Source organism: Tiliqua scincoides, chromosome 1 (assembly GCF_035046505.1).
Source record: "Tiliqua scincoides isolate rTilSci1 chromosome 1, rTilSci1.hap2, whole genome shotgun sequence".
Classification (NCBI taxonomy): Eukaryota; Metazoa; Chordata; class Lepidosauria; order Squamata; family Scincidae; genus Tiliqua; species Tiliqua scincoides.
In genome coordinates, this window is record NC_089821.1 from 100,517,920 (window position 1) to 100,539,751 (window position 21,832).

Genomic DNA, 21,832 nt, shown 5'->3' on the forward strand with positions numbered 1-21,832 from the left:
CCAGATGCCAGAGGCGTCCTCTGCAGACGCGTGTGGCCTCTGGGAACCCAGTGCCTCTGGGAACTAAGTGCCAGGTAAGGCACAAGAGTTTAGCATCTGGGCGAGTTCAGCAGCAGGGCGAGGAGGCCAGGGCCCCATACACTGCCCTTCCTCTTCCCTTGAGAAGAGGGCTGCTATCCAGTGTACGGTTTTTAAAAGGACCCCTAAATAAAACAACAACAACAACAACAAAAAAGCTATGCAGCCAGACAGCCAGCAGCAGAGTGGGGGCTATCCAGTGTTCTGCATGGAGTGCCACATGTATGATTATATGCCTCTGGGGCATAAGTCATGGGTGTGTCCTCGGTGCAAGGAGCTCCAGGCTCTCAGGGAACGCGTCCGCTCCCTTGAAGCCTTGGTGGCCGACCTGGAGAAGCGCAGGCAGCCAGAGGAGGACCGTGGGGAGACTTCTGGGGACGATCAGGCTTCGTCCCAACCTCAGGCGTGCAGCTCCTCGGCTGCCCGGGTGGGAAGTCTCGGGACTGGAGGACGTCATCCTGGAGAGGAGGGAAACAGTCCTCTAGGGGGGATCCCTTCTCCAGGGGATGGGCCCGTATCCAAGCGCACTCGGGATACTCCTCGGCAGGAGGGGGGTCGGGGGCTTCTTGTAGTGGGGGATTCAATTATTAGAAACATAGAGAGGGGGGTTTGCGACGGATGTGAGGACCGCATGGTGACTTGCCTGCCTGGTGCGAAGGTTGCGGACATCACTTCTCGTCTAGACAGGCTAGTAGACAGTGCTGGGGGAGAGGTAGCGGCTGTGGTGCATGTCGGCACCAACGATGTGGGCAAGTGTAGCTAGGAGGTCCTGGAGGCCAAATTTAGGCTTTTAGGCAGGAAGCTGAAAGCCAGGACCTCAAAGGTAGCGTTCTCTGAAGTGCTACCTGTTCCACGCGCAGGGCCAGCTAGGCAGGCGGAGATCAGGGGTCTCAATGCGTGGATGAGACGGTGGTGTAGGGAGGAGGGGTTTAGATTCGTTAGGCACTGGGGAACGTTTTGGGACAAGCGGGCCCTGTACAAGAGGGACGGGCTCCATTTGAACCAGAATGGAACCAGACTGCTGGCGCATAACATTAAAAAGGTGGCAGAGCAGCTTTTAAACTGATCCCTGGGGGAAGGCCGACAGGAGCCGAGGGGCATCCGGTTCGGGACTCCTCATCCCTATGGGATGAGGATGGGGAGGTTAGAGAACAACAAGACAAAGGCAGGGTAGGAGAAGAAATTGGGAAAGGTAGGGAGATGGGATGTGATAGACAGTTTGGCACAGTGAGAGGATGCGGGGACAAAGGAGCGAATAAGCAGCCCATCCTGGGGCATTCCGTGTATAAATGCTTTTATGCGAATGCCCGAAGTCTACGAGCAAAGGTGGGAGAACTGGAATGTCTGGTGACAAGGGAAAATATTGACATAGTGGGCATAACGGAAACCTGGTGGAATGCGGAGAATCAGTGGGATACCGCAATCCCGGGCTATAAACTCTACAGGAGGGACAGGCAGGGGCGTGTTGGAGGTGGGGTGGCCCTTTATGTTAAGGAAGGGATAGAATCCAGCAAAGTAGAGATTGAAGGTGGGTCCGACTCCACCGTAGAATCTCTGTGGGTTAAATTACCAGGCTTGAGCAGCGATGTAATACTGGGGGTGTGCTATCGTCCTCCAGACCAGAAATCTGATGGGGACCTTGAAATGAGGAAACAGATCAGGGAGGTGACAAGGAAGGACAGGGTTGTAATCATGGGGGACTTCAATTATCCTCATATTGACTGGGTCAATTTGTGTTCTGGTCACGATAAGGAAACCGGATTTCTTGACGTGCTAAATGACTGTGGCTTAGATCAGCTAGTCACAGAGCCCACCAGAGGACAGGTGACTCTGGATTTAATTTTGTGCGGTACGCAGGACCTGGTTAGAGATGTAAACGTTACTGAGCCATTGGGGAACAGTGATCATGCTGCGATCCGTTTTGACGTGCACGTTGGGGGAAGAATACCAGGCAAATCTCTAACAAAAACCCTTGACTTCCGACGGGCGGACTTCCCTCAAATGAGGAGGCTGGTTAGAAGGAGGTTGAAAGGGAGGGTAAAAAGAGTCCAGTCTCTCCAGAGTGCATGGAGGCTGCTTAAAACAACAGTAATAGAGGCCCAGCAGAAGTGTATACCGCAAATAAAGAAGGGTTCCACTAAATCCAGGAGAGTGCCTGCATGGCTAACCAGCCAAGTTAGAGAGGCTGTGAAGGGCAAGGAAGCTTCCTTCCGTAAATGGAAGTCTTGCCCTAATGAAGAGAATAAAAAGGAACATAAACTGTGGCAAAAGAAATGTAAGAAGGTGATAGGGGAGGCCAAGCGAGACTATGAGGAACGCATGGCCAGCAACATTAAGGGGAATAATAAAAGCTTCTTCAAATATGTTAGAAGCAGGAAACCCGCCAGAGAAGCGGTTGGCCCTCTGGATGGTGAGGGAGGGAAAGGGGAGATAAAAGGAGACTTAGAGATGGCAGAGAAATTAAATGAGTTCTTTGCATCTGTCTTCACGGCAGAAGACCTCGGGCAGATACCGCTGCCCGAACGGCCCCTCCTGACCGAGGAGTTAAGTCAGATAGAGGTTAAAAGAGAAGATGTTTCAGACTTCATTGATAAATTAAAGATCAATAAGTCACCGGGCCCTGATGGCATACACCCAAGGGTTATTAAGGAATTGAAGAATGAAGTTGCAGATCTCTTGACTAAGGTATGCAACTTGTCCCTCAAAACGGCCACGGTACCAGAAGATTGGAGGATAGCAAATGTCACGCCTATTTTTAAAAAGGGAAAGAGGGGGGACCCGGGAAACTATAGGCCGGTCAGCCTAACATCTATACCGGGTAAGATGGTGGAATGCCTCATCAAAGATAGGATCTCAAAACACATAGACAAACAGGCCTTGCTGAGGGAGAGTCAGCATGGCTTCTGTAAGGGTAAGTCTTGCCTCACAAACCTTATAGAATTCTTTGAAAAGGTCAACAGGCATGTGGATGCGGGAGAACCCGTGGACATTATATATCTGGACTTTCAGAAGGCGTTTAACACGGTCCCTCACCAAAGGCTACTGAAAAAACTCCACAGTCAGGGAATTAGAGGACAGGTCCTCTCATGGATTGAGAACTGGTTGGAGGCCAGGAAGCAGAGAGTGGGTGTCAATGGGCAATTTTCACAATGGAGAGAGGTGAAAAGCGGTGTGCCCCAAGGATCTGTCCTGGGACCGGTGCTTTTCAACCTCTTCATAAATGACCTGGAGACAGGGTTGAGCAGTGAAGTGGCTAAGTTTGCAGATGACACCAAACTTTTCCGAGTGGTAAAGACCAGAAGTGATTGTGAGGAGCTCCAGAAGGATCTCTCCAGACTGGCAGAATGGGCAGCAAAATGGCAGATGCGCTTCAATGTCAGTAAGTGTAAAGTCATGCACATTGGGGCAAAAAATCAAAACTTTAGATATAGGCTGATGGGTTCTGAGCTGTCTGTGACAGATCAGGAGAGAGATCTTGGGGTGGTGGTGGACAGGTCGATGAAAGTGTCGACCCAATGTGCGGCAGCAGTGAAGAAGGCCAATTCTATGCTTGGGATCATTAGGAAGGGTATTGAGAACAAAACGGTTAGTATTATAATGCCGTTGTACAAATCGATGGTAAGGCCACACCTGGAGTATTGTGTCCAGTTCTGGTCGCCGCATCTCAAAAAAGACATAGTGGAAATGGAAAAGGTGCAAAAGAGAGCGACTAAGATGATTACGGGGCTGGGGCACCTTCCTTATGAGGAAAGGCTACGGCGTTTGGGCCTCTTCAGCCTAGAAAAGAGACGCTTGAGGGGGGACATGATTGAGACATACAAAATTATGCAGGGGATGGACAGAGTGGATAGGGAGATGCTCTTTACACTCTCACATAATACCAGAACCAGGGGACATCCACTCAAATTGAGTGTTGGGCGGGTTAGGACAGACAAAAGAAAATATTTCTTTACTCAGCGCGTGGTTGGTCTGTGGAACTCCTTGCCACAGGATGTGGTGCTGGCGTCTAGCCTAGACGCCTTTAAAAGGGGATTGGACAAGTTTCTGGAGGAAAAATCCATTATGGGGTACAAGCCATGATGTGTATGCGCAACCTCCTGATTTTAGGAATGGGTTAAGTCAGAATGCCAGATGTAGGGGAGGGCACCAGGATGAGGTCTCTTGTTATCTGGTGTGCTCCCTGGGGCATTTGGTGGGCCGCTGTGAGATACAGGAAGCTGGACTAGATGGGCCTATGGCCTGATCCAGTGGGGCTGTTCTTATGTTCTTATGTTCTTATGATGCCGTCACCACATCCTGTGGCAAGGATTTCCACAGACCAACCACACGCTGTGTAAAGAAATATTTTCTCTTGTCTCTTCTAACTCTCCCAACACTCAATTTTAGTGGATGCCCCCTGGTTCTGGTGTTATGTGACATCTGAGGGCCGAAAAGCACAACTTCTGGGTTTCGGCCAAAAATGGGAAGACATGCTTTTCAGACCTCAGAAAGCCTTCTAGATGCAACTGGAGCACAGCTCCAGAGGGCAACAGGGTGCCTGACCTGCAGATTTGAACATCCACAGGTTTTGGTATCCGTGAGCAGGGGGTGGCGTTTGGGAACAAATCCCCTGTGGATACTGAGGGCCGCCCTGAATTTGTTTTTCCAAAATCCTAAATGTTCTAATGGCTTGGCAAACAAAACTCTACCTACTTAGTTATAGGTCTATTTTTCTCAGACCTCAAGGTGGACCTATGCCACAAGATCAATGATTGTGGTTACCTGGGTTCCATCATCTCATCAGCCCATGTCAAATCTAGCACCAAAATGGCAATTCCCAAGGCCAGTGGATATAGTTCCCTAACAGTTGTGAAATCTAATAAGATTGCCAGTTCTCAAAGGAATAACTAATCATGCTAAGATTGGAGTAGTACTAGAATATTTCTGAATTTACTATTATGCACTATTCCTAAATTTGTGTCACTGTAATATACTTGCCACATAAAAACCATAGCCACTGTCAATCTTTTCACATATTATCTGAAATGAAACTCACCAAAGATCAGGTGATTTAACAAGAAATGACCTGCGTTGTTTAGAATGATAATAAGCAAAATCCTAGTTCATTACTGCTCAGTGAAATCTAAGTAGGCAAATAATTAATAATTCAAGAAATAATAAGCTTAAAAAAATACAAATTAATAGGATTACAGAAAACCCAAACAGTTGCAACTAACATATGATATATTCCTTAGAGACCTAATTTTCAGCAAATATAGAATATTTGCTCTCTATTTATTGTGAACAGAAATTTTCTGGTAATTTGCAATTAGAAGAAGAAAGGTAATTAATGCAGATACATTAATATGTGCAGAGTCGTGTGAGGAAGGAAAGGAATCAAGAGCATATGTTCAGGGTCCAGTAAATGTGACTTCTTTGTTATGTTTCTGAATTGTCTTTGCAGGTGCAAGACAGGTATAGTTGGTTTTTAGCTAATAGTTCAAAACATACAGTAGAATGTGCCTAGTACATAATACTTTTTATAATACATACCAGTTGGATACTGTTTTCTAATGAGTTGTTTCCACAGTGTGCTGTGGGCTTGATCTAGAGATCATATATCCATGTCAGTGGGAGTCTTTCAACTGATTTTCATAGTCTCTGGACTTCATCACAGGGGAATTAACCAACCAGCTGTTTTCAACAGAATTCTGATTCTTTGCCCTCCAAGTTAATGAGCACCTCCTGTTTCCTAATGGAAATCCATTTGCCCTTCAAGCTAATAAGCACTCCGTTTTTCTAATGACACCAGTGAGTGTAACTAGAAAATCAACACCTTCTAGGAAGTCACATTGAAGAACTTACTTGAGGCTGTTTTCCTTTGCTATTTATGGATTCTAGATCATTAACAAAAGCAAATATAGAAGACAAACAACGAAAAAACAAACAAAACACTCCTTCAATCCTTACAGTATTTTTCCACATAGGAAGCTAGGGTTTTGCAATGCAAATATAAGACCTACATTAGCAAAAAAATGCTCATTCACATTACAAATGCCCTCCAACTTCTTCTGCATCATCTGATGTTAATGTAAACAGCACAACTGAAGCTAAAAACCAACTGAAAACTCACATGTGAAAATGGTTTTGTCTTCACTCTTTGCACCAGGCTTGTAGAATAATAGCCCATGAATCTTACAGCCCAATCCTAACCTACACTGATGCAGCTAAGCCACATGGCCTGCGCAGTATCCAGCACTGGTTAGAGCAGTGGTTCTCACACATTTAGCACCAGGACCCACTTTGTAGAATGAGAATCTGTCCGGACCCACTGGAAGTGACGTCTTGACCAGAAGTGTATCATCAGCAGGAAAAATTTTAACAATCCTAGGCTGCAACCTAACCCACACTTACCCAGGAGTAAGTCCCATTGACTAGCATTGTTAAAAGAATATACATAGTAGCTTATTAAATGTATAGGTCTGTAACATTTCCCCAGATGCAGTCACATACCATGGTAGCATCAAGTCTAATATATTAAAAATAAAATATAAAAGTGGGGACCCACCTGAAATTGGCTCACAACCCACCTAGTGGGTCCTGACCCACAATTTGAGAAACACTGGGTTAGAAGACACTATAGGTCTACTCAAGATAAGGAGATATTTTCCCCATTATGCTGGATAAAGCCCCAGCCTGCCCTATGGAGCTCCTTGGGCAAGCTATTTAGCTGGTGCAAATCCAGGAAGCTCAGTGTAACACCAGAAGGTTCAGAAAAGGGGTTAAGAAATGGCAGAGGCCTCCTTCACTAAACCCAACCCCTCATAGGCCTGCCCCTGTCCCACCCTCTTCCACCCCAAAACGCTCCTTTCCATTTCCCTGCCTACCTCCACCACTTGGCAGCGTATTTACCTCCAGTAGTGGCCAGGCCTGTGGATACAGTGCCGGCAGGCCAGCACCATCCACTCACACCATGTCATGAACGTGCTTTCAACTGGTTTTCGAGAATGAATGATTTGCCTGGTGACCCCCTTTTTAATTACTATGCACAGATTACTGTGTGCTGCTTTTATGGTTTTATTCTTGTTGTATTAGATGCTTCTTATCTGCTCCTTGTACTTTTGTCAATTGTTTTTATTTTATTATTTGTTTCATATTAACTGTTTACTGTTTTGAGCTTTGGAAAAGCAGTTTATAAATCTTTTTTATTTACCACTGTTGTTACAAACAACCTACATGAAAAGACAAATCATCTGATGGCTTTGAAACTATCAGAACTCTTTCAAATGAAATAAGAATAACATGATTATTTGTAGTTTGACTTACACATCAATGAGTAGAGGGTACTTCTTTGAGGAATCAAAGTGAGGAGGTAAGATCATCTGATACCAAAATGCTGAAAACAAAAATGAAACCGTCTCATTGATGCAACCAAATAACTAATACATGAAAGATATTCTCACATGAGAAGCTGCATTTGGAGTTAACTAGAATTTCAAGCTTGAAGCAAAAACCTGCTAAGTTTTTAGATTAAAAAATGCCAGCCTCAATAGGACAAAATCTGGTTTTATCAAAATGCTTCAGATTCAACAGACTGTACATTTGGCTACAAAATCCCAATTTCTTTTTATTAACAGAAAATACACTGAAAGTGTTGTTTAAAATGAGGAAGGATAATCAGAAACTTCAGTATTACTGCAGTGCATTTAGACTTTTTCATATATTCCCTTTTCATGGAGATGTAATGCACAGTTGGGGGGGGGACAATGTCAGTACACTGTGAGTGCTGTCACCATGCTCTGTAGCTCTTCCCATACTCTTTGTCAACTAGGGGTTGACAATTTGGAGACAAAGGGACAGAGCAACAGTGTGGTGGTAGGGGCAGGGCTTGCCCGCACATTATTTGGAGTTCTTAAACCATGGAGACCTGAACAGGGCTTTTGTGATCTTGATTACACATGCAGAATTCCATGTGGTAATGCACATTTTCCACAAAATAAGTGCACCTTAGAAAGCAATACTCACATGGGTTTCCTTATCCTATGGATTCCATGCCATGGAATATCCAAGTACCAGTTTGCCATTCATTTCTACTCTGGACCAAACAGTTGCCAACATTAGTCACAGCAGGAATCAGGGAGCTGTAGGGAGCTGTATGAAACTGTCTCTCCTAATATTAGGGCACTTTAACATTAGTTTTAGCGTTAGGACACTTTAGTCAATCTCAAACAATATTTTCTCAGCAAAAAAACAGCTACAGTGCTGATTGGGGCATTTGTAGACTATATAAAAAAAAGGCTCTGAATATTAATGCTAAAAAAATGATTACCGATTTAAATGAAAATGAAAAGTTATGAGTGGGTTTAGTAAAAAGATCTCATGTATAGACTAGCAAAATGAAAGTACCTTGGATTTGAAGTGCCTTTCAAATGTGGGTGGAATGAAAAGTATTATTCAAACACAAAGAACAAACATAATAATGACAGGCTGATCTGGGACTGTTACTTGAGAAAGGCTCTGCATTAGCTAAAAATGAAAATGTCTTCTTAACAAGATTGCTACGAAGATACAGTTTCAGATTTCAGTGAGGAAGCATGGAAGATTATTAGTAAGAAGGTATTCTTAGATATATTCAAGACAAGAGTGATTCCTGTGTATTTGCAAAGTGATTGTTTTCACACCTCATAATAACTTTAGCTATGAAAATCTACACTGATCAAAGAACAACCTTTTATTGAAAAGCAAAGGAAATAAAAATAGCCATTCATTATGTTGGTAGGAAATACAAGTGGCCCTGAGGGGAGAGCCAATGTGATGCAGTAGGCAAGCTCCAACAGGGTACATTTGGATTCAAATACCTGCTCAGCCACAGCATGTGTTGGATAACACAGGCCTACAAAATTGAGGGTCAGAAAAGTTTTTCCCAAACTTTATGGTGATTTGATACGAATTTGGGTTGCTGATTCCAAAAATGGCATCCGTTTTGCCCTATCACGTCTAGTTTTGGAGATATAGTATAGCCTCATTAGTGAATGGTTCAAGCAGGGTGCCTGTGAGGATAAATGGGAAGGGAAAGATCTTGAGCTCCCTGGAAGACTGTGATCTTTTTGTGATCTGAAACTCAGCAGAGGAGGGCAACATTCTTTCTGTGAACAGGATTCCTGCTTTGCAGATAATAAAAATGATAGTATCAGGAGGTTAACTGTGCTTAGAAAATATACCAAGTCTAAATGTGCAACCCTGTTCAACAAAACAAAAGAATTCATCTTACCCAGTAATTCCTAACCCGGAAAGGTGAAGCAGCAAGAAAGAGAAGGAAGCGATAAAGATGCACATAGAAGGAACAAGCAGTTCATTTCAATTTTTCCTCTTACACCACATCTTTAGACCTAGTAAAAATGCTGCTAACGAGAGAAGAAAGAGGCGCAAAGGTCAAGCAACTCTATAATATACAAAGGAATAGTGGGAGGTTGTACATGAACTGGAAACTGGAACTGCAGGAAAGGAAGGCTGAGTACACAAAAATAGTTTCCCTTCAGGATTTTGCTGAGCAGTGACCCTGAATGCAGATTCTGTGCACATTTTGGGGGAATTACAGCAGAGTTCAATGGAACACTCCCATGGGAGTATATTCTCGTATTATTACCCTACCACAGAAACCACCTGACATAACTGAATACTTCTATGGAATTATAGCCCAGGGGCAGAAGAATTTCCACAACAGAGTGGCAGCTAAATGGGGAAGAGAACAGGTACATTTTTTTTTCCATCTGGAAACAGCTGTTTGTCACTTGAGTTGATCAGGGAAGTGGCAAACTGCTTTTTCATGCCAAAAACAAAAAACAAAAAAAAAATAACTACCCACAACTTCCTGAAGGACATTGAATAAAATATTCCTAAGGGACATAAGAATAGTTTCATGTAAATTTAAGTGACAGCTTCTGCCTCAGCTGGTTTAACGGTGGAGTGCAGACAGGAAATCTGTTTGAGTGGGTAAGTACTAAAGCAAAGAGATACCAATTTAGCATAAGGATTTCAAAGTAATGATGGTTCTTTTGCACTGTGCCAACCACAATGACTTTGTTAGTCCAAGCAGAAGACTGGAAACTAACAGGAAAAAGTAAGATGATCAACACAGTCTCTGTGTGGCCTACAGGTGTCAAATATGCTGAAAGACCACACCTGGCACCTGAAAAAGCTTCCAGCTGGGATCGGCCCACACTGTAGGTGTCTCTGGCTACAGGAAAGTATCACTTCACCTTCTCTTAAGAAGCAGTGTTAAAAGATAGTCATTGTCAATCAAAGTGACTGAAAAGTCTGCCCTTCCTTGTCATTTCAGGCAACTGATTGGTGGCAGTTGCTTCCACCTTGGTCTCAATCAGCCTCCAGCTGACTGGCTGCCAACACCCATCTACATGCTTGTATACTCACCTCCTCCTGCTTGTCATTGTCCTCCTCCATCTCTTCTTGAATTTAAAAAGGAAATGCGGACCAGAGAGGAAGAGGAAGAGTTGAGAAGAGGAAAGTGGGGACAATCTAGCCCACTCTTTCCTCTTACCCTTTGTTTCCCATTCCCTTTTTAAAGGAGTGCAGGAACAGTGGCAGAATTGCCATTAAATGAATGGGGCAAATGTCCCGGCGTGGAGCCTTGCGCACCTCTGGGACCAAACAGAAGACTCCTTGACGTTCCCAATGTGGTCGGAAACTGCTTCTGGCTTCTCAGAAGCACAGTTTAAAACAGCAATTTTTATCCTTTTTCATCTTGTGGCACACTGACAAGGCACTAAAATTGTCAAGGCACACCATCAGGTTTTTGACAGTTGACAAGGCACACCATGCTGCCAGTGGGGGGCTCACATCCCCATTGGTCCTACTAATAAATGATCTTCCCCCAAATTCCTGTGGCACACCTGTGCACCACTCGCGGCACACTAGTGTGCCACGGCACAGTGGTTGAAAATGGATGGTTTAAAACATTGGGGAAGCAACAGGAGGCTTCCCCAATGTATCCTGGAGTCACACGAGGTTCCATGCACTTCAGCTAAGTGGGTGGGGGATTTTTCTGTGGAGGGGGAGTGGCAGCCCGCAAGGGGGTGCAATTGCAGACCTTTGCCCTGGGGTGTGGGGTTGAGGAGGTCCGCTACTACGCAGGAAGGAGAAAGAGGATGGCAAGTGATTGTGGCAGCAATGGGGACAGCAGCTGAAGTGGGTGTTCTTGCCTTCCCGCTAGGTAAGCATGCAGTGGCATTTGGCAGTCCACCTTGGATGCAGCCAGGAATTGGGGGAACAGGGGGATGGGGAACGTTTCAACATGAGGGCTTCCCAAGGGTCTGAAATGAAGATTGTGCGGAGTTATTTCCTGGAAATAAATTTTAAAATTGCAGTCTGTTTGCTAACTTACTTTCTCCATTCAGCGAAAGGCTTTTGACTGTTTTGGAAGGCATCTGGACATCCTTCAACAAGTTACCAAAATCTGTATTATCTTCCAGTATTTTAATAACTATAAAACAAAACATAGACACAAATGGTACTTGAGTTACTTATAGTCAAATACTCCTTTGCAGTGTGCAGTTTGAAACCCAAAGGTCTACAATTTGGAGAGTGTACTGTCTATGCAAAAGTTTGCCACAAGCAGAGTAGGCCCACCTATAGAAATAGTAACATTTTGTCTACTATAGCAGGGGTTCTCAAACTTCTCAGGAGTAATACTCCCGAGGTAAATCTTGGCAGGGGAAATGTAATGACACGATCCCCCAGGATCAGGCCGCTTTTGGGGGGGGGGGGCTAGAAGCTTCAGCAGCCTCCCGGTGGTGTGGAGAATGTAAAACCACAGAGAATGTAAAAATAACTATTGTGATCCACTTTGGGCTTCACAATCACAAACCATAAGTGGGTCACCATTGTTATTTTTCATTCTCTGTGGCTTGGGGAGCCCTGCTTGGTTTGGGGAGGCTTCCACGGGGCTCCCTGCACTCTTGGGAGGCTGCTGCAGAATCTTGTAAGTAAAAGAAAGCCCCAGGCTCCTTCAACAGTAGTGCAATCCTGGGGATCATGTCACTGCATTCCCCCTCCCCGCCCCTTAAAGAGGTCCACAGGCTGGGGCATTGCGACAACCCAGTTTGAGAACATCTGTACTTCAGCATTGCTCACAGTAAGTAAGCTATCCTGTCCTAAATGAGAAAAAAAATAATCAAGCAATTGAAGAGAAAAATATGGTCTAATTTACAGGCACCCACTCTGGTATGGAAATTACTTTTCCTTCACACAAGTCTTTCCCACCCTATCTGGAAGGGAAAGAGGGCAACCATGGGTGAAAAAGACCAAGGCAATTACATAATTCACAAGCATTCTCAAGTGAAATAGGATCACAGGTGAAGAAGCAGCTGCCATGACAGTACTACAGGTGACTATACAGTCATATAATTAAGGAAGTTGGTACTCTGGGTGCACAATTTAAAAAGGAAGATGTGCAGGGACATGGCATGCTTGAAGACTTTACCAGTTCTTCATTACACTCCAATAAAGGAATTTCTTACCATTGGGCATGCAGAACAATATCTGTCCCTCTGGCTGCAACTCCACGCACTCTTACTTGGAAGTAACTCCCATTAAACTCAATGGGGCTTACTTCTAAGCAGATATGCATTGAATTGAACAGTCAGAATGAAAAAAAAAATCCTTTTGAGTTCTGAGTGCCAAATGCTATCAGAACAAAGCAATTAAAAATCCTTCCCTCGGCCACTGTAGCTTCCTCTTCTGACATTCTGTTCCGTTTCACAGCCTCTAAGCAATACCTCTGAACTTTTGAAAGTATATCTCTGCAGACATGAGGGATAGAAAGACGTTTTCCTGAAAACTAATTCCTGATTTTTCAGAAAAATTATAGTTTTGCTTTAAGTCTTGCTGAAAACAAATTTCTGCAACTCTTAATACGGTCACTACCATGTCATCATGTTAATAACAAAAGCAACACTACAAAGTATTTTCCCCCTGGTATTCGGATAGTTCTCCAGGAACTTCTCCGTCAACCAACAACCCTGAAGCTCTCAGAACTCTAGCAACAGAAATGGCAAACAAGGGACAGTCTTTGATACAATATCAGATGTGTGCTATCTTGAGAGTGAATCCCATTGAACAGAGCGCACAGGATCATGTACCAGGAATTATCAGCAAGAGACTCCATAAAGCTGTTACAACTAAGAGCTCCTGATAAATCATTCCTCCATAATTTGTCATATTCTCTTTTTAAACCAACCCACATGATATACAGTTTCTATGCCTAGACCTGCTTGTTGTTGCCTTTTAAAAAGATGCATATTGCAGCTACACTGGATCAGGACTGGGGAATAATCCCTTGCCATCATCACTGTCCCAATCTAGGTCAGGGGCCTTGATCTAGGTCAAGGGCCTATTTGCTCTTTCCTCTCAGGGCAAGTTACAGCCATGGGGGTGCAATACAGATAAGCTTCCTCTCCTGCAATGGTCCTAGTCTGAACTGGGAACAAGTACAGCTGCAATTTACATTTAAAAACAAACATTTTTCAAACAATTTACAACAAAGACAAACAACTAGTTTGATATAAGCTAGTGGTGATCACCATTCAAGATCTAAGTAGTAGCTCACAAATATAAGCCCAACTGGCATTCCTCCCAGCTTATCAAACTTGCTTCATATATATATTGGAATTTTTGCAGGCTCTTCTCCCAGGTCTGAACCCTCTTTGCCATCAGTGGCTGAGTCTGAGTCTTTTCATAGCTAAGAGAGATGTATTGTTTATACTGTCCTTTTCAACAACCATGCAGTTGGGAGCCCCTGTCTTGTTTTTCTTTCCCAGCAGTTTTGTGAGAGAGCCAAGCTCATGATTTCGAGCCACTCTGCCTAGACATCATTCCCCCCAAAAGCTGAAAAATTGAATACTATTTGTTTTCTCTCAAGTAAAATTGCATCAAATAGATCAGACAGGAAGATTTACATTTCTTACAGCACACTCTTAAGCATTACTGAAAAAGAAGACTCACTCCTCAATAGTAATTACCCCCAGGTTGACATGCATAGGAATACAACCTGAATCTATTGGCAGAGGATTTAGATTTCATAAATGATAAACACCCACAAACTCTCTTTCTGGAATAAGAAAATGAGATAGAAGTACCTTTATCCGTACTGCTGTTCTGTAAGGTGAAATAAGGCAGGCCAGGACCTGTAATTAACAGAGCGTTAATAATTTAGGCGATTTTTGTTCCTTTTTAATTCATTTCTAAAACTTAGGGCCCAGTTCAACATCTGATGCAGCTGTGCCAACCAGATGCACGTAACATCCTGCAGTGGGGAGAGGGAGCACAGTCACAGGACCCTCCTTAAAGTAAGGAAATGTGTTCCCTTACCTGATGCATTATGACTGCATCAGTGCTGGAAGGTTGGATAGGATTGGAGCCCTTAATTTGTAGTAATTGAGTACAGACATCATCATTTAAAATGTAAGGAACAGGGCATGAATTTTAAACTTTAATGTCTAAAACACACCTTTCAGACACAGGACATAATAACTTACACTAAATACGAGTCAATTGATATGATGATAATGCACAATTATATCAAAACACACATGTGAGTAGTACTTTACAGGGAGAGAAGAGAACACATGACTATAGTATTCATATACCCCTAGGGACAGGGGACAGAGGATAGAGTCAAGGTAGGAATTGAAGTAAATTTTACCCTTGTCAGCCCAGTGAGTTTAGATGGCTTTTAGGAGGACGCAGGGCCAATTCAAATGTTCAACCACTGAGGTAGTCCTCCCCAGACTGCTGTACCCTCCAATTTTCAGTCAAAGGAGTTGCTTGTTTGAAAGTCTATGACTATGAGCTGGAGTTAGTTCGAGAGGCAAAAAGAGAAACCCTCTGACTATCACCTTCCTTTACCTGAGCCCACTGCCAAGGGGCCCAATGTGAGGGAAAGAGATGAGTGAGTACCCAGGCAATGGGGTTTATGTAGGGAGCCCAATATGAGAGGCAGAAGGAAAATTGACTTGAGGCTTTATCCAGGAAGCACTGCCTAGAGTTTCAATGTAATAGTTTCCCTCCAGTCCTTTCCTGCTTCTCAGCATCCCCAGTTCATGGATGCTGCAATGACTGACTGCATTATCCTTGTAGCACTTCTCCAAACAGCCCTTCTCTCAGTGCTCACTACCACTTATACCACAAACTATAACTAAAATATGTCTAGGATTAGGTCCTGCATTAGGTCCAGCAACAGGAACAATAATGATTAAACCAATGAGATACATTATAATTTGGTATTGGAAAAATGAAATGATGCTACAGAAGAAGCACAAGAAAGCTGTGGGAGCTGCACATTGTAAATCTGCATTTATTCCACACACAAAAGTGCACACCACACACAAAAGTGCAACGTTTCAAGCAGAAACGTTACAGGACACATTGTAGCCACTTTAAATAAATTAGCATTAACCTTGTCAGCAGATTGATTGGAAAATGGGACTGTATGTTTGGATTAGTGCCTTTCCTCCAGCTGTTCAGGGCAAACAATTTTAAATTATGTTTGTTCTAATTTGTTGCTTGAGTTCCTAGAGCAGTGAAGAGCAAATGTTTATTACTGTTTAAGTACAAGAGATACTCTAGAAATATAATTAGTAACATGCCCAAATATTAATTTAATGCCCAAATTAAGGCAACACTACTCAAGTCTTTGTTAATTATGGCCATGAACCAGACACACTTTAATTAAGGACATGTAAAGATTTGTGCAGACACCCAGGGCCCTCATTCAATAAACAGTAGCTTTTCATGATGACACTGGTCATGGACCTAGTAAACTTTCTAGGGCTGTGTGCACCAGACAGCCCTTTCTAGGCACAGAAGGAACTAGAAATCATGCAACATCAGCAGTGGTGTAGCTAATGAACGTGTAGCCCGGGGCAGAACTCAAAATGATGCCCGGAAGTGGTGTCACAACCGGAAGTGATGTCATGCCTGGGCTTTTTCAAAAGTGCAAATTGGAAGGAAACCTGCCTCCTCCCCCCAGCAGTTCACTATCCACTTGATCTGCCACTTCCCCCCAGCCAGTGACATAGCTAAGGCATCTATCTGCTACCTGGGATAAAAGAATACTTTGTAGCCCTCCTCATGACAAAATCAAATTTAATTACGTAAATAAATAAAAAGCGTGCCCCTGATTGGTTTGAGACACTGTGCTGGGGTGAAGAGGGATGGTTATTCTCCCCCTGCTATATATAAGAGGTGCACCACTTGAAAAAGTGCCTCTTTACCAGTTAGTAGGTGTAGCTGTATTATGACACATGGAAATGAGAGCTGACTCATATTAACATCTTATTGGTTCCATGCTGTTTAACAGGGGTGCCCAAACCCCAGCCCTGGGGCCACTTGTGGCCCTCAAAGCCTCTCAATGCGGCCCTCAGGTAGCCCCCAGTCTCCAATGAGCTTCTGGCCCTCCAGAGATTTGGTGGAGCCCACACTGGCCCAATGCAACTGCTCTCAGTGTGAGGGCGACTGTTTGACCTCTCGCATGAGCTGTGGGATGAGGGCTTCCTCCGCTGCTTTCTTTTTCACGTGTGTGACACAGTAGCGGCAGCAAAGGAAAGGCCAGCCTTACTTTGTGCAAGGCCTTTTGTAGTCCTTGAGCTATTGCAAGACCTTCATTCATTCATATAAGTTCATCTTTAATATATTCATTTATGTAAACTTATGTAAATTTATTCAAATTTTAAATGTAAATTAATTCTTTTTTCCCCTGGCCCCCAACACAGTGTCAGAGAGATGATGTGGCCCTCCTGCCGAAAACTTTGGACACCTCTGCTGTATAATAGCAACATCTCACTGGCTCTCAGAACAATCAGTCTCACAGGTCAGTTTTGAGTTTTAAAAATCTACTTTTTGTTCTATAAGGCAGTTGTGTTTTGTTTTCTGGTTAATTGATCATAACTTTTGTTAGAATACAGATAGTCCAATGGGGTTTGTTTCATTGCATTCTGCATTAAATTACCTTTCCAAGGATATATAACATGATGGTATTACTTGTACATACCAAATTTTTTCACAATTTTGGCCACTGGTGTCAAGCTCCGCTTGTGGCCCCCCTAAAGCTTGTTGCCCGGTGTGACAGCTATCCCCTGCACCCCCTTAGCTACGCCACTGATTACATCAGCCTTGTGATTGGAAGGTAGTATGAAACCTCTGGATTGGCCAAGCTAGGCATAAGTATCAGGGGCATAAATATCAAGGTATATTTCTATAAAATGCTTTGGCTGTACTCACCATAACAATTCAGCTTATAATATTTTGCATCTGTGCTGAAGGAGGCAGAATAATATTGGCATCTTTCTTTGTCTAAAGTACAACTAATGCATGTTTTTGTGAAGTTATTTCTTAGATTCAGTCTGCAAAATGATAAAATGATTCATTTGGAAGTCAAAAGAAGCTTTACAACTTGATTAAAACACAGCTTTATCAAGCATTCAAATGTTCTCTTGTACTGTTTCTAGATCAATACTCGTAATTTTTGAAAAAAATACTTTTCAAATTCAAAGTCTATCCTCCATAGTATGTGAAATTCTCTCATATCTTGTATAATCTCTACTCTTGCAACATGATAAAGCATTAGAGAACAATACTTCAATGTATCTTTCTGTTGAACGTCATTCAATTATTACTTTGAGTATATAGCTTTTTAAAATAGTTATGCACTTTTGCAGCAGCTGTTCATTTTACAGTACAGTTCTGTGTACATAGCATATTATTCTCATTTTAGGGTACATTCATCATTTTAGGATATATATCTGTAGCAAAACTCAGACATGCACTGCCCAGTTCCATCAAATGTGGGAAATGTGGCCATTCAATTTCCCATTAAGCAAAGTTCTTCAAAACCTGGCACCATATATTGTCCCATTTATACAAAACAAATTCCAGCAATAATCCCTGTTCAGTTTATGCAATCATATACTGACCACATCAAAGGGCGATGCCATACTCATCTCCCCAGACAAATACCCAGTTTACCCAGCCTAAGTCATAATAGCATAATAGTCATAACAGTGTACATCTTATGCCCTGCCACCTGCTTTGTTCTGTGGAACAGATGAAGAACAAGTTCAAAGCATTCTTCAATCTCATGGTTACCAAAGTATCATTTTGATTTAATGCTAAACACACACACACACACACACACACACACACACACACACACACACACACACACACACACACTACTTTAACTGGTCACAGTTTTTCTTATCTTGTGGACACCTTGTACAAAGCCCATCTATGCTTAAAAAAATGTATCTTACTTATAAAGATTTCTTGATCCTGGTTTACTCTCAAATTCATTACTGATAAAATATCTGTGAAGCAAACAAACAAGTTATTTATTTATAATAAATAAATAAATTCATTATCTATTAGTCATTTTTCTGACTAAAAACTGCAAAAGGCAACATATAATAGAATTATTCAGATGCAGAAGAAGTAGTAGGGGGAAACGGCTATGAAACAAACTACTGTAACTACTATAAATACTATATCATGGCAAATATGAAAACAGGGGTGCTAGCCTACTAAAATCAGGAGCTTGCAAGAGATGGTGCTTCTAGTTGGAAACTCATGTAGTTTGGGTGTAAGTTGCTATCTCAGAATGCCATATGCAGGGGAGGGGACTGGAATTCAGGTTGTGTCTTGTTGTCACTAACTGCTGTTAGTGTCACTAACTTGTTGTTGCTAACTGGGTAAGAGGCACTTTTTCAAGTGGGTGCTCCTTGTTTATTTAGCAGGGGAAGAGTAACTGGCCCTCCTCACCCCAGCAGTGTCTTTTCTAGTGGCTGTCTGCTGGTGTTCCTTTGAATTTTTTTAGACTGTGAGCCTTTTTGGGACAGAAAGCCATTTAGTTATTTGATTTTCTCTGTAAACTGCTTTGTGAACTTTTCGTTGGAAAGTGGTATATAAATACTGTTGTTGTTGTTGTCTTGTGTGCTCACGGTCAGCATGCACAACTATTCAGTCAGCAATCACATAACTTGCAAGGTGTTGAACTGTGGCATCCCCCCCATCTCCCCTGCCTCCCTTCTGAGCCCACTAGCTTTAACAATAAATGCAGTTTAACCATTAGAGGATTTCTTTGACTTGTAGCAGCCACACATGGCCATGATTTGGATCAGGATCACAATGTAGCTGTATGGGGGTATATAATCCTTTACCACAGGGTTATTTTCCCCCACAAGAAATCATGTCCTGAAATGGCTATTTAAACCTGAAATTGCCATTGTGGGAAACGGCACTTTCAGGGTTAAAAAGCCTCTTTTGAAGAGCAGTTTTCAGAAGGAAAACAGCATGAAGGTAAAGGGTTAAATTACCTCTACAGCAGGGTCTGAGTACAAACCACAGCACCATGAGGCTGCTACATGGAAGTTAAAGTAAGCCCCTAACTACACAGTGTTGAGTTTAATGGTACATATAGTTTGGCCCTTAGCTCCTTCACTATGCCAGCCCTTCTATAAAACTAAAAGCCAAATCCTATCCAACTTTCTAGTGCTGATGCAGCCACAGTGCACCCCTGAGGTAAGACAACAAACATTCCCCTACCTTGAGGAGGACTTTGTGACACCCCCCCCCCAACTGCAGGACACCCAATTGGCACAGCTGCATTGGTGCTGGAAAGTTGGATAGGACTGGGCCCTTAAAGGAGTACAAATACAAAGGCAGTTTCTGCTTCTGAATGGAGCGATCACTGCAATGAATGACAACAAATAAGAAAGGAATTTATATTTTATTGCCCCTCACTCTACCCTAATAGGATATATAAATATTTAAATTGTTCAGAGGACACTCACAGAAAGTCATTTGTTAGAGCATCTATGCTGATTACTTCCCATTTTCCACTTGTAATAGGCTTTGGTGCCTAAAATGCAAAGTCAGAACAGATAAAAGTTATTATGTAATCTGTACGACCTAAGAACATATATGTGCAATGGTTTATTTATTACTTACTTGTGTGCCATTAATATAGTGGATGTGCTTATAGCCCTCTGAGTCACTGATGATTTTGTAATAGCTAATTTTGTCAGATGCAAAATAAGGATCAGAAGGTTGGAACTGGAAAAAATAAACCAACAAAAATGTTTACAGTAGAAAATGATGACTTTAAGATTTGGCAACTGGCTGAACGTTCAACCTTGAAAGAAAGAAAGAAAGAAAGAAAGAAAGAAAGAAAGAAAGAAAGAAAGAAAGAAAGAAAGAAAGAAAGAAAGAAAGAAAGAAAGAAAGAAAGAAAGAAAGAAAGAAAGAAAGAAAGAAAGAAAGAAAGAAAGAAAGAAAGAAAGAAAGAAAGAAAGAAAGAAAGAAAGAAAGAAAGAAAGAAAGAAAGAAAGAAAGAAAGAAAGAAAGAAAGAAAGAAAGGCTTGTGCCAAGAATCGCACAAAAATGCAGACTTTTGTAGATTTTTTCAGAATGGAAAAATCAGCTTCAATTTCCTGAAGAGGCATCTTATAATTTTTAATAAATGGAACAAACACAGCTTTTATATATGCAGGTCTAACATTTCAAATTATCAGCCTGACATTCATAATCCGATCACTCCTTTTTGACTGAAACTCTCTGCTAAGTTTAGCCTCATAATGAGGCTAAAACACTTATTTGCTTGCAGGAAACTCTGCTCTTAATTGAGTAGTCTGATTTGAGGGAGGGGAGCTGGTGGGTAAACAGTATTGTCTTTCAACAGGCCATTTGTTCCCAACTATGTATATTACTTCTATGCTTATTTATTTTAAGGTCCAAAACTGGTTAATTCACTGCATTCAATTTGTGAAGAAGCCCTCTGAAAAACTGCCAGAGAAATCTGTGTTACAGTGCATGATTACTCAGAAGGAAGCCCCACTGTATGCAAGTGTGTACAAGATTGCAGCCCAAGTGGGAATAGGATTGTAACCTTAGGGCCCAATCCTATCCAATTTTCCAGTGCCTGTGCTGCTGTGCCTATGGGGCATACACTGCTTCCTGTGTTGAGGAGGCAATCTTGGAGGCCTCCCCAGGGTATGGGAACATTTGTTCCCTTACCTCGGGGCTGCACTGTGGCTGCCCTGGTCCTGGAAAGTTGGATAGGATTGGGCCCTCAGTCTTGCTCTTGCAAAAGACAACTATACTAAGGGAAGTACATCTGTGTCACGTCTTTTACTGGTAGAGAGCCTTTTTAGTTCTACAATTATCTATGACCTCACACCACAATATTTTGTCTACACAGACATTGCACAGAAGGCAGATACAAAAAATGTTAAACAATAACCATATATAGCAAGTTATATGATTTGTTCAATAATGCTGTTGTACAGTACTGGAAACTTCCAACTTCTATTTCTAACACCAGATCAAAAGAGCCACAGTTCATAAATTAGGACAATCACAAGTTGTCCTTTGCATTTATATTTTATTGAAACAAATATAATATTTCAACAAAAACCACTCAGTCCTCAGAAGCCTGACAGGAATATGTCCAGGCTGTGAAAATCAGATCCATAAAACTGCAGAAAAAAAATTCAAGAACATTTATAATAATAATCCAACCCTTCACTCTGTAGAAAGTCTTTGCTGCCTGAAATTTTCACCTTACTTGAACACATTACACAACCCCTTCAGCATTCCTGTGGGAAGTTTTGTTATTGTGCACAGCCATCAGTTTAACAGCTGTTCTTGCCAGGTGGTGGAGAATGCATCAGAGTGACTGAAATTTTCTAAAATGCAGTCTGACTTT

The 21,832-nt window shown here is 42.4% G+C and overlaps 1 protein-coding gene across 1 annotated transcript in view; it reads right to left on the reverse strand.

Annotated features, from left to right (window-relative positions):
- The window catches only part of DPP4 (dipeptidyl peptidase 4), a 78,939-nt gene that overhangs the window by 30,228 nt on the left and 26,879 nt on the right, over positions 1 to 21,832 (reverse strand). The window contains exons 13-19 of the mRNA XM_066612093.1: positions 20,077 to 20,181; positions 19,920 to 19,987; positions 18,384 to 18,437; positions 17,353 to 17,474; positions 14,211 to 14,258; positions 11,459 to 11,557; positions 7,384 to 7,453 (exon numbers count right to left, since the gene is read on the reverse strand). Coding sequence (XP_066468190.1) covers positions 7,384 to 7,453; positions 11,459 to 11,557; positions 14,211 to 14,258; positions 17,353 to 17,474; positions 18,384 to 18,437; positions 19,920 to 19,987; positions 20,077 to 20,181 — 566 coding nt within the window. The remainder of the gene's footprint in view (positions 1 to 7,383; positions 7,454 to 11,458; positions 11,558 to 14,210; positions 14,259 to 17,352; positions 17,475 to 18,383; positions 18,438 to 19,919; positions 19,988 to 20,076; positions 20,182 to 21,832) is intronic.